Source organism: Elephas maximus, chromosome 7 (genome assembly GCF_024166365.1).
Source record: "Elephas maximus indicus isolate mEleMax1 chromosome 7, mEleMax1 primary haplotype, whole genome shotgun sequence".
NCBI classification, from domain to species: Eukaryota; Metazoa; Chordata; class Mammalia; order Proboscidea; family Elephantidae; genus Elephas; species Elephas maximus.
The window spans coordinates 24,911,930-24,925,445 of record NC_064825.1 but is presented as its reverse complement, the minus strand read 5'-3'; the positions used below and the strand labels follow the sequence as shown (position 1 = coordinate 24,925,445).

The following is a 13,516-nucleotide window of genomic DNA, read 5'->3' as shown; positions in this document are numbered from 1 at the left end:
AAAAAATTCTTACAATTCAAATATGTCCAAAATATCTAGAAAAAAATGAGACAGTGGCATTTTATGACTAAACTTATTAGTGATCTAAGAATTACACAATATTTCAAAAAAATTACAATAACTACATTTAATAATGTAAGTTTACAATTGAGTAACTATTGTAACTATCAATATAACATATATAATACAATATGAAATACAGACAAAATTATACTAAAATTAATGTAAACTTACATTTCAGAAAATATTTTAGAATGTCTCGGAGATACTGAAAATATCAACTATAGCAATACAGTATAAATATAACATAACTTATTTTAAGCCCTCTGGCTTGTACAAAGCAACAGATTCTGTACAAACCAAATAAAACCACGCCTAATAGTGTACTTCAAAGAATCCAAAAGAAAAACCAAAGTTTTAACAGCAAACTATTCACATTGTTGCTGTTGTGTGCTATAGAGTCGATTCCAACTCACAGCAACCCCATACGACAGAGCAGAACTGCCCCATAGGGTTTCCTAGGCTGTAATCTTTACAGACACAGATCAGCGGCTAGCCAGTGCTTCACCACCCTAACACTAGGGCTCCTTTTAAACTATTCATAAAAAACGAGTCATAGCACCTACTATTTACAAAGCACTAAACTGGCTACTAGAAACCCTGGTGGCGTAGTGGTTAAGTGCTAAGGCTCCTGACCAAAAGGCCAGCAGTTTGAATCCACCAGGTGCTCCTTGGAAACTCTATGGGGCAGTTCTACTGGGTCCTACAGGGTTGCTATGAGTTGGAATCAACTCAACAGGTTTTGTTTTTGTTTTTGTTTTTGTTTTTTTTGTAAACTAGCTACTATCATGCAAAACTGAAACCAGATCCCTAATTTTGAGAAGCATAAAGCTTAAAGTCTAAGGGAGTTAGCCATGGAAACAAAAACAAAATTTTTTTCTTTTATCTGGACAACCAGGCTTTTTTCTATCATCCCCCAATGATTTCGAAATCAGAATCAGCCACATAACTGACTAAAAATGAAGAAACACAACATGTTTTTCATGCATATAACCCATATGATTTGTTTCAGGAACGGTGATGATCTCATACGCAGTGTGAGGGGAGGGTTCTATAGACATGAAACACAGTGAAGCTGTGTCAACAGAAGTCATGACCCTAACCTGGTAAAGTAAAGAACTGGGAGTCAGGAGGCCTGCTCTGGCACTAAATAGCTCTGTGACCTTGGAGTCAGCAAAAACAATCCGTCCTGCCCTTGTAGCATTTACTGTGCCTTTGGGTAAGTTATTGAATTTCTCTAGGTCTGTTACTTCATCTGCAAACTTATAGAGCTGAACCTGAATCTAAAAAAACATCTGGATCGGTGGTTCTCAGACTTTAAGTACAGATTCTCTGGCCTGCACCCAGTGATTCAGAATGTATGAGCTGGATCCTAGGAAGCTCGGTTTTCACCCAGCACCCTTGTGAAACACTAACTGGATAATGTCTAATGCTCCTACAGTATAAAAAAAATATATATTTAACTTGTCTCAGCACCATCATCTTAGGAATTCAGAATCTAACAGTGTGCGGGGCACAGTAGATGCTAAGCAAATATTTATAGAGGCGGAAAGTAGGAAGGGAGACAGGAAGAGGAGAGGAAGGAAGGAGACTGGCAAGGACGGAGTCTCGCTAGCAAACTGGTCATATTTTTGACTAACAGACATACGAATGGCTGTAAAAATTAAAACTGGGTACCATATGTAACGTGTATCAGCATCTGGAAAGCAAAGACCTCAGTCTCTATGTACAGACGATTTTAAAAATAACATAAGCGCTTGTCACCCTCTTCCCAAGCCAAACTGCAAAATACTTAGGAGGAAAAAAAAAAGCCAGTACAGGGAAGCCAAAGAAGTCTAAAGGAAAATTACCAGATGAATAAAACTTAGTGACTTTTTCCCAGGCAGAAGAGAACACAGGGCTTTAAGAACTTAGATATGGAATTGGGACTGAAGTTTGAAGTCATTGATTGGTCATATGCATAAATTTCATTTGGGATAATATATATCAATCTCAGAAATATTGCTGGCAATATTAACTTTTGTCTATTTTTAATTTTCATTTTCCCATTCACTTACATTATAATTTTTGAGATGTTTTATCTTCACTTCTGATGATCTTCAAATGTCAATGGCTCTTAACACATTAACTGTAAACAAACACAAAGGAACTTAGGGGAATTCAGATATTTAAGGAACCCTATAATAAATTATTCTAAGTTATTCTTTAAAGCCTGGGGAGGAGGGTTGGCGTCATGTTTTCATGATTATTTGCTTCATAAATTACCTGATCATCAAATTGCAAAACTGTTCTTTTGAATGAAAATACTACCTTCTTAATCATCTTGGCTAACCAAAAGGTTGGCAGTTTGAATCCACCAGCTGCTCCTTGGAAATCCTATGGGGCTATTCTATAGGGTCGCTAACAGTCGGAATCAACTCAACGGCAATGTGTTTTTTAATCATCAGGCAAAGAAAAATTAATCATCCTACCTTCAGTCAGAAGGCTAAAACATTCAGTGCTGGAGAAAGCTGTCTCCAAATACAGACACTTTCAACAAGCTAATTAATGTATATCTTACTTGCCTGCTCGGTAGGACAGCCAGTCAAGGAAACTCTCGGCCTGTCACTACCACCCAACCCTCCTGCCCTGGGGCTGCCCTCTGACAACAAAGTTTGGGCCTGAACCCGCAGTGCCAGATCTTCAGGCCTGGTCAGTCCTTCACAGCACATAAGACTCTTAAGTCAAACACACTTGGGCTGAAATGGCAAATTGCTTTCTCTAATCGTCAGTTTCCTCGTCTGTAAGATGGGAACAATAATACTGTCTACTTTACACAGTTGTTATGAGAAATGCATATATGGGACTTAACACCATGCCCAGCATACAGTAAATGCTTAACAAATGCTAAGTGCTATTATTTATATTATTGTTGTTATTACCAATATCATTACTTTTAATTTATTTCTATCACTTAGAAAGCAAAGTTCCAATACAACATCTTATTTCAGGTGTTCTATTTTTAGGTACTGCCTTTGGGTATAACAGAAAAATGCTGTCCAATTTCAGTAACAGAGGACATCTGTGTCACAAGAAATTTCACTTTTGACCTTTTCTGGGCATCGTGGCTCAGCTCAAGAGAACTAATGCCTGTGATCACTAGCCTATCATCAGCCAAAGGTATTACTTACTTTACTAATACTGCACAACCCCCTCACAAAGCCTGTTTGCATTCACCTGCAAATACAAGAGTGCCTCCGGTCTAAGTGCCGAGGATTTTAACTGGAAAACATCTTTCTCCTTTTTAAATAATCCATTTTTAAACCGAAGAAGTGGCGTGGCTGATTGTCTCCAATACCAATTCTCTTCTTATTCCTTAATGACGGAACCCCCAATTTTTAGCTTGGCACAAGGTCTCACAGAAGACACACTTATCTTAGCCTCCCCTGTGGCTGGGTATGGCCATGGGACCATATTCTGGTCAACTGGATATAAGCTAAAAAACCGTATGTGGCTTCTAAAAAGGTGTCCTTTAAAGAGAGGGGGCATGCCCTCCTTCTTCTCTTCCTCCTTCCTTTTGACTGGAATAAAGATGCAATGGCTAGGGCTTCAACAGCAATTCTGGTTCATGAGGTAACCTTGGGAATGGAAGATAGTAAGTTAGAAAGCCTGTGTCTTTGACACTTAAGATCCACCATAGCAGATCTGTAGTGACTATCTCTGGGCTTTTATGGGGGGAAGAAATTAAATTTTCTCTTGTTTTAAGTCACTGTTAGTTTGAATTTTCTGTTACACTATGTTAATCTAAACCACTAAAATAATTTAAAGAGTCCAAGAATCAATCACATCAAATATCCTTTCAAAAGAGTCTCTGAAAAAACAAAAATTTATTTGCAATTAATGCCCACGAGTCCAATACACTTGGGCTGGGGAAGAATTATGAAGCTTGCTCATTGATGGTCCATAATAATGACAACAGTGGTACACAGAAACGCATTAGAAGAAACAAACACAATGAGTTCTACGTAATAAAGCTACAGAAATGAAAACAGTGGTATTTTTATTAAAAGGGTATCTTCCATAGTGCCTTTTATTTTAATAACCATGTGTCAATCTTTTTTTTTTCCATAGTTGTTTTTAATCTGACTTCCATTAGAAAGGAAGTTTATAAAAATCAATCCCTATTCCTGCCTATCACCTCTCTAAATTTTTAATCGTATTCACCAATTTAACTGACTCTTACAGTAGGCACAAAGATTGCGAGTGCTTTACATATTGAAAACCAATTTCCTTAAAAAGGGCAAATGTTCCCTACTAAAATTTGGAGGATTTCCACGGGTCGAATCCTGAATCACATGTAACCTTTGGCCCTGGTGATTTTAAATACAACAGTATTAATTTGGCAGCTTTCCAAAATAAACTTACAGCTTTCTGGACATCTGTATCCAGGTTATTTCCTTTCTTTGGGCATAATCCACACTTTATTGGTTCAAGCAATAGCCTCCTGGAATTATTTTTTTACAATAATTTTTCTAAATGCATGTTACCACTCATGCATCTCGCCAAAGTTCCATTTTTAAGAAACAGCCTAAAACATGAATTCTTGATTGGCGTTACTCAAGGTTGGAAAAGAAAAGATCTCAGGAAATTTTCTAAAAATCAGATATTGTAAGTCCATGAGAGATGACTTTCAACTTCCACTGCTTCAGTCAACATTTTTACAAAAATGCTATCAAGTAACAGGCTGACAGAAGCTCTAACATAGACAGACCGTAACTTAGTCCATTTCAGCTAATGTTGATAGAGTTACTACGTACCACCTAGCAAGAGGTCCAAGGTGAAGGTGGTGGTTCTCAACTTCAGCATGCATCAGGATCACCTCTTGGGCTTGTTAAAACACAAAATATTGGACCACACTCTCAAAATTTTTTAATCCATTAGATCTGAGGCAGGACTCAAGAATTCATTTTTAAGATATTTCTAAGGCATGCTGATGCTGCTAGTTTGGGAACCACACTTTAAGAACCACTGATCTACATTAATCTAAGACAACTGATGACAGCATAAGGAGGAACACTGAAAGAGTATACAGAATCCAATCTCAGCTTCAGTACTAACTTGTATATCTTCTATTAGTTCAAATATTCTTTCTGAAAAATCTAGGAAATTATGATTAGTTCACGATAATATGGAATCCTAACAGAAGTTGAAAGTTCTTTAAGGGTCCTGGAATAAGAGAATCCAAGATATCCAAATTTTAGTTTAACAATATAATACCTGACATACCCAAACCCAGTGATACCTGACATAATGTGTTAATAGTAAGGCCAAGGTTGAAGGTCAACCTGTTAGCTTCACTTTGTTCCATAGCTATAGTTTCTACCCCATTAATCCTGGCTAGTTGCCTTACAAGACATGCCAAATAAGACATGCCAAAAGTCACAAGGGGAATGGGTAAGAACGTATGATTGGACACAAATTCATCACCACTACCAGAAAAACAAAGCAAATATCCTACCAACATATTACCCTACAATGACCTTTAGGCTGAAACTAGAGACAAGACCTTGCAACAAAATATGTTTTAGCAATCCTGAAATCTCTTCTACATCTTCAGGCTACAAGAATATTCAAAATTCATGGAAACAAAAATTCAGGATTTGCTGTTTTCAAACGATAATAATTTTAAGGAACACATGCAATTTAAAAATGCAGTTAGTTGGGGACTACTTTACCTGAGTATATTATATAACTTTTTAATGTAAGTTAAATGTAATTATGGGATGTACATAATGCTAATGAATTTATGGACTAGAAAATCAACTGATAAAACCAAAATAGTTTGGGACAAACACATGTTGCTCAGAATAACTAGAGCATGATAATATATGAAGGATGAATGAAATACACATTAAATAAAATAAATGACTATATAAGTTAGAGAGAAAGGGACCAAAGTAATCAAAAGTAGCAGCTGTAAAAACAGATAGGTGACGAGGAGACATGATATTCTCAAGATACATAGGAGAATATAACAGAGAAGATAATGTGGCCAGTAAAATCAGCTCAGTGTGTCAGGAGGCTTCATGTGAGAATAACTTCAGCATAAACTTGAAAGTTGTAACTGGCTGTTCAGGCCGAAATCAACAGAGAAAAACCTTTTTTAATCCTTGGAGAGGAAACAACAAATAAGATCGGGGTGAACACTTAGTCAACATTCATTTATTCAAATATCCACTGAGCATCTATTAGGCACTAGTATTTTAGCATCTGATTATGCATAATCAAAAGTGATCAATGAAATACACTCAAGCAGTACATTTTACAATAGTGTACAAACTTAAAAATGGAAAATGAGACTAAGAAAGCAAAATAGTACCAACTTAGTGTTAAAATCTGCTGTATAATGTATTACAGTTATGAGGCTCAGGCCTACTGTAACTATCACATGTAGACTACAGTATGGTTTTCTCTATATCCTATATAAATCACACTTACAACGAGGACCAGAGAAAGACCAATAAGAACAAAGTTATAGAATATAACCAGATTACCAGTGTGCTGAAGCGAATTTTATTACAACTCTGTCTCTGCAGGGGTGTGCTGAAGTGAATTTTTTCACAACTCTCTGTGGAGACATGTGTCAAGAATGGACAATAGCAGGATATACAGTTCACTGAAGTAGGGCAATAACAAGCAGGATTCATCAAAGGAAACAACTTTTTTGAAGTATACAAGATGAAATAACTATAGCTTATTAGGAAACTGGTATCTGGATAGCATATAAAGAATGAAACCACTCTTTTGTGACAAAAGGCATCTGGCCTATCACGGCCTAGAAGGCAAAGCTAGAAACAACAGCAACTCTGACACGGCTGCAGACGTATGTCAAGTCTCGACATATGTTTAATGTGAACTACAGATCCCACAACAGCCTTTCATTCAACTTCAATGGAGTGTGTCGTTTTCAAAAACAATAGGTAACAAGATGGGTTAGTGTATTATTTTTCAGATTTGTATCCTTCCTACTTTCCAGAAGGGCTAAAACATCTTACGAATTATTAATTTAAACATAACACATAAAATTAAAACTATGTTCATCTAATAGTAGAAGCACTTGCAGAAATTAGAGATAAGTAGATTACCAAATTCAGTTGTAAGTTTGGCTGAAGATTTTTGCTAAGCCAAAAAGAAAGATGCAGTTATGTAGTTCTTATTTTCTAACAAACAGAAAGTATACATAATTTTTTGCACAAACAACCTTCCTTAACAGAAATTTATGACAATCTAACACATAAAAGTGGATTGACACAGTGGCTGCAACAATGAGCTCAAGCATAACAACGATTGTAAGGATGGCGCAGGACTGGGCAGTGTTTCGTTCTGTTGTGCATGGGGTCGCTATGAGTCGGAACTGACTCGACGGCTCCTAACAACAACAACACATAAAAGACATTCTGTGACACATTAAACGGTATTATCAACCGCTAAGTTGCAAGAGATGTCGAGATAAATTCACAAGGCAATTTCCTAATTAAGCACTTATATAAAAACAGAAAACTAAACTACATTTAATGACTGCATTTCTGCAAAAGGCTGAGATAGTCCAAACATCTGTATTTTGCGTTGTCTCAGGTTAACAAAAGTAAAAACCTAAGCCACGTAGGCAGGCACAGCTATTCTAATCACGGTTCTCAACCCTGTGTATCAGTCACCTATGATTTAGTGTTAGCCCATATGAAGTATGAACTTAAGCTAACAAGTGTCTATTCTAACAAGCAGCTATTCTCTATTGTTGATTAAAGAAAGTGCCACAAACAGGTATGATGATTATTTCAAGATATGAAAGAATTCAGCAGAGTGACTTCTATACAGTAGACATTCCCTAAATGTTATTTGTCTACCTACCTCCCACAGGAACGGAAGGAAAGCTAGAATTCCCCTGTGGAAAACGTTTTTGTCCAGACTAATCTACTATAATCAAAATTCTTTCGAATTCATATGTAACATAATTTTTTTATTAAGAAGTTAAAATTCATGTCTGAGCTTCTAAATTTGCTGGCTTTCTCTTTTATTAGGAAACCATTGGTTAAAGTGGCATAGCCTTAATAATTATAGATGATGCTTACTGACTAATTTCAAAAATACATAATAAAGGTTATTCCTAAACAGAATATCTTAGTAATTGATAATACATTCATCTTAACAAGCACTGTCATTAAGATAACGTGATAATTTTAGAGTTGCAAGGGACCTTACAGATTTTCTAGATAAACCCCTTATTTTAAATGATGAGGAAACTATGGACTAGAAAGGTTAGGTGCTACAGGCTACATTGCTAGCTGAGCCAGGGACTTTAGAACCAGAGCCTCCTGACTTTCAGTATAAGCTTGGTTCTTTCTACCATACTATGCTGCCTCCTGTAGTTCTAAATGCTTGCCCTTGGATGAGATCACTAGTTGACTAGTTGTCTCGTTTGTTTTCTTTATATTCTATTGCAAACTATAATTTTCATTTGTAACTTTCCCATAAAATTATAATTTTCCAATCTGTCTTCTGAATGAGGGATTCTACAACTGAGCATGTAAGTTCTTGGCTTTCTAAATTTCATAGTAGTAAATGTTTAAAAAAAATTTTTTTTTTAATTCTTGAAATAAATGTACAATATATGTAACTAAATGCAAAGATAAATTCTTCTCTCCTGGATAATTCAACCTACAAATTCAGTTATTGAGCACCTACAGATGTATGGCCTACATTAAGTGCTGGATATATGAAAAGGATTAAAAATATGGTCCTTGCCCTCAAGTAGCTTATAGCCTAGTTGAGAAGATAAACCAACAATTACAGTGTGCTTGTTAAGGGCTCATAAAAAGGGGTAGGCAGGGTACTGCGAGTATGTATAGGAAGATATCTAATTTAAAATTATGATAATAGCCAATGATTCTCCAAGGAGGTACTGAACACCAAAAGGAAAAAAATGGCAGTACTACCCATACTTACCCATAGTTAGCAGTCTAAACCGAATTAAAAAAGCAACTTCGATTTATTGGGGGGGGAGAGGTAGAAAATTGTGTTTTTCCACACCGCAGTTTAGTATCTATAAACTCTCAAATAACAATTAGACCATTTTTCAACGGAAAAGAACCTAATTTCATTGTGGCTGTATAACATTCACAATTATTTCTTAATACAATTTTAAATCACTATTTTTAAACCAAAGAAAAAAACTGCACCCAAAACACGTTTAGCTAATATTCACAAGAGCTCTCTGCAAAACTGCATAAACTAAAGTCTTCCTCAAAATTCCAGGATAAAAATCTCATCTGCTACAAGAAAATGACAACCTGGAGAACCGGTAGCCCATGAAGGATGAAAACCACCACTCGGGGATAAGAGCTACTCAGATTCTTAGATACTGACTTACAGTTGGAAGATTTAGGGGAAAAAAAGCACAGGGAACATTTTCATTTGGGCAAAGTTGGGAAAAGAAGAAAATCAGAGCGAAGGGAAAAGCGTGAAAGAGATAAGCGATGGAAAAGAGGAAATGGCTCGGCAAGAACCCCAAAATTAAAGAAATAAAGGAAGAAAAGGAAAGACTGGAGAAGGAGATTTGAAAAAGTGGTGAAGAGTGAGAAAAGCTGGAAGGAAATGAGAGGAAAAAAAAAAAGAGGGAGGGGGAAGGGCTGTCCAAAAAAAGATCTGAGAAGAAATGAGGCACGTTAACAGAAAGGTATGAACTAGGGCCACTTCGACGGGGGAGGAAACTAAACGGGAACACGAAAGGTCGAGAGGCAGCTAAAGAAGCAGTGAGTTTTAACCTCCTTTTTCCCAGAGAGGAAGAAGTGGTTCCCAAGTCCCAGGGAAAGAATTCCGGAGCAGCATTCAGGAGCCGGAATCTGCGAGCTGAGGCGCCATCCATTCGGTTCCCGGCCCCTCGCCATCCCCCTTGAACGAGAAACGGGGCGGGGCCCGGGGCGTCCTGGTTACCTGGACAGGGAGTCCACGCTGGGCGGTCGCGCCGCCATCGGCTGAGAGCCAAGACTCTCGCAGCTGGAGCTCTTCTCCATGGCGCGGCGGGGATAGCAGGAGGGAGAGGCTGAAGCGACCTCCGCGGATGCCTGGCGGGAGGAGCAGAGGGCGGAGTGCTCCGAGCAGAGGCCGCTGTCAGGCGAGCGCCGGCCCGGGAGGAAGACCGGAAGCGGCCATGTTCCCCCAAACTGCACCGCGCCCGGGGGCTGCAGGGGAGCGGGCGGACCCCGCGGCGCCCCTCAGACGCCGGCCGGGTCGCGCTGCGTTCCTTACGCCTCCTAGCGCAGCCTCTGGTGCGGTGAAAGGGAAGTGACTGTTCTCGGGGTGAGAGAATCCCGTGAGTGGGAAGGGACAAGAGCTGTGGAAGAAGGGGAAACGGTAGAAATAGGCGAGGGGAATAAGGACCACTAGGGACGAGGGTCTCAAGAGAAGGAGGAAACAATGATTTGGGGCGCGGGTATGATTGAAGCAGGAATGTGGGGAAAGTCAAGGATGATGAGATGGCACGGAGATAAGAGGATTGTAGGACGGATAGTAGGATGAAGGGGGCATAAGGGAGGGTGGGCAGGGAGGGAGGAAGATAACAGGGGACGTAAGGATGAGGATGTGGGAGATGAGAGGGTGAAATATTCACCAGATAGGGGCTAAAATAATGATTGTGGGATGAAGATGGATTACGTGAAGGCTACTTTAGAGCCAGTGAGACATGGATTCATATCCTGCCACTGCCAGTTACCAACAGAGTGACCCAAGACACTGAATATCAGTGTCTTTATAAAATAGGAAGAATAATAATAGCCTCATAAATTTGATGAGTTGATACGTGTAAAATGCTTAAACTAACGTTTGGCGCATAGTAAGCACTCGGTAAGTGCTAGCTATTATTACTACTACCTACTTCGTAAGGATTCTTAGAATGGAATGGACTAATGTATATAAACAATTTCGAAGGGAATTTCATTCAGTAGCTGGTAGTTGTTATGAAGGGAAGATATAGGAAGGGTGGCAGAGAAGTTAAGAAGTGGTTGGTAGAGGAAGGGTAATGGGAAAAGTATACCACAGGTAGGGAAAAAATTAGTGCTCGTCTTTCCATTTCCACTCCACCCTCGCCCCCACCCCAGCCTCCACCCCCTACCTCTGCCCAGCATCGAGAGAGAACCCTAGAAAAGAAACTCAAACTATTAGTCCTACTGTGACTTAAATTGAATGGGTTTGTGTGGTCTGGAAGTGCTGTAGGGGACAAGCACTTTGTCATTAATCCATTGTCCATACAAAGAGGTATAGACAAGGAAATGGGGAGGAAACTGATGAATACATGAGAAGAATTAGACACATGGATTGGTATTGGATAGAGGGCAAACTTTTAGAGATCTTTCCCTGCCCTCTCAAATTCCCATTCAGAGCAGGAAGGGAGGGTAGAAGGATACAACTGTGATAAGAAAACAGGAACTGGGTAAAGGGGAAATGCTTCTGCTAGTAATTTTCTGTTACAAAGGACACAGGAAGGACGAGAAGAAGGAATTTTTCTGGCTGAGATTGAATCCCAGTCATCTCTTATATGGGGTATAAATTATGCCAGGTTTTTTTCTGTAAAGAACTAGATAATCCTTAACAAAACAATTCTTTGCTGGGATAAATAGAATTATCACATTGTTTAAACTGGATTTAATTTACACTGTATAATTGATGTTTTTAAGAAAATTTTAAAGTATAAGGCCAGTGAAATATTAACATGCAAGTACCTTCACAGAAGAACAATTTAGCATAGTTGTGCTCAGCATAAGTTGGAGTACTTATTAATGAATAAATAACCTTTCTACCCCATTCTCCAGCTTCACAGGGACAGATAGCAACCAACCATATTTATTTCTGTGATTTTTCAAAGGAACTTTAACGGTACTTCTCTGTTAGGCAGATGGAATAGGCAGTCAGAAAGAAATACTTTTTAACAAGCATAAACATCTGCAATGATTCCTGAAAGAATTTGCTTATTTCTTCCCCATCAATACCAGCCTTTGGAAGTGCTAACTCACTGCTGTAACCTGATACTTCAGACTTAGGATTTCCCCAACTAAGTGTGGTGAATATTTATGAACCTTTGAAAGGGAGACTCATGTAGTATCCTTCCCAGTTCATCTCTAACCTGCCGCTGTGGAGTCGATTCCAACTCGTGGGACTGTGTTAATAGAACACTTGAGACCATCTGCCTAATAGTGTAATCATTTGTATATGGTTCTATCTATGATTAATAAGCAACAATTTAGTTTCATGGAACCGGGCAAATCTACCTTTGAATCCTGGTTCTGTCACTTTACTTGCTCTATGGTTTTGATTAAGTTGATTCTCCAAGTCTTGGTTTTAACTATGAAGTGGGAATAAAAATACCTACATAATGGGTTGTTTCAACACAGAATTTGTTGCATACTAGGCTCTCCTTAAATTTGTCTAGTGCTACTATAGTTCTTCCACCGAACTTACTGCTTTCCTTTTAACTGAAATGGTAAAATAATAACTTCTCAGAGTAAAAAACAAAGAAAACTTTAATGTCAGCTGAAAGTGAAATTAGTGCTGAGTTCGTTTCCTGAGAAGTTGGCTGTTATGCCATATACCCAAGAGAAATCAACTTAATTAGAAGTTTTTGTACCTCAGGTTCAGAACATTTCAGTCTATCCCAGGTCATTCAGGAATGGTGACTATAATCAAATTATAGTCTAGGCTCACCTCTCCAATTAAATAATCAGAGTCTTCTCAAAAGCGATTTTCTTATTTATAATCTATCCCAGTGTTTCTCAAAGTATTTGTGGGGAGGACCAGTGTTTCTAATTTCTAAAATGTCACCAACCAATACTTTTTTAATTATAAGAAAAAATTAATTACTAGAAAAATAAAATAACAAAGGCATTCAAAATACAAGGACAATTTTTATTATATTTAGCAAATAAATTACTCCATAAACGTTGCATAAGAGTTTCTAAACACTTATTATCAATTCTGCTCTTATTTCATCATGAACTGACAACAAATAGTTTATGGAATGGCACTGGTTGGCAGACCACAGTTTTAATAGCGCTGATATGGACCTATATAGATTTGTTACCATCGACTTACAAAAGGCGGCTTATTAGAAGATCTGAATCAGAATAAGGAAGTAACTTAAGATAGTAAAGTGGCGAGTAATGACTGGACAAGAAGAAGGATATTCCCGCTCCTTTTAAAGCACGTATGTTAAAAACATGATACTTGGGAACATTAGGCATGCATGAACCTTACAATTATTTATATCCAAACATTTCATTTTTTTTATTATTTTGATTTGGGGAGTTCTTCCAAATGGAGGTATACGCTTCTGACAGGTCTCTGGAAAGTGAACAGATAATTGAAGAAGAGTAAAAGATTGGAAGAAGTGACTAAAGAAGAGTGAGTTTCCCATTTTTGCTAGCTTAGA

The 13,516-nt window shown here is 38.1% G+C and overlaps 1 protein-coding gene across 5 annotated transcripts in view; it reads right to left on the bottom strand.

The window, feature by feature from the left end:
• MTMR2 (myotubularin related protein 2) overlaps positions 1-10,285 on the bottom strand; it is a 79,966-nt gene extending 69,681 nt beyond the window's left edge. The window contains exons 1-3 of one of the 5 annotated variants that reach the window (XM_049889579.1): positions 9,861-9,875; positions 3,277-3,677; positions 2,118-2,188 (exon numbers count right to left, since the gene is read on the bottom strand). Coding sequence is in view for 2 of the 5 variants with exons in the window: in XM_049889576.1 (XP_049745533.1) it covers positions 9,861-9,961 (101 nt within the window). In the remaining 3 variants the exon portion in view is untranslated. The other 4 variants (XM_049889578.1, XM_049889580.1, XM_049889577.1 and 1 more) reach the window with 4 other exon arrangements.
• Positions 10,286-13,516: the final 3,231 nt, after the last annotated feature.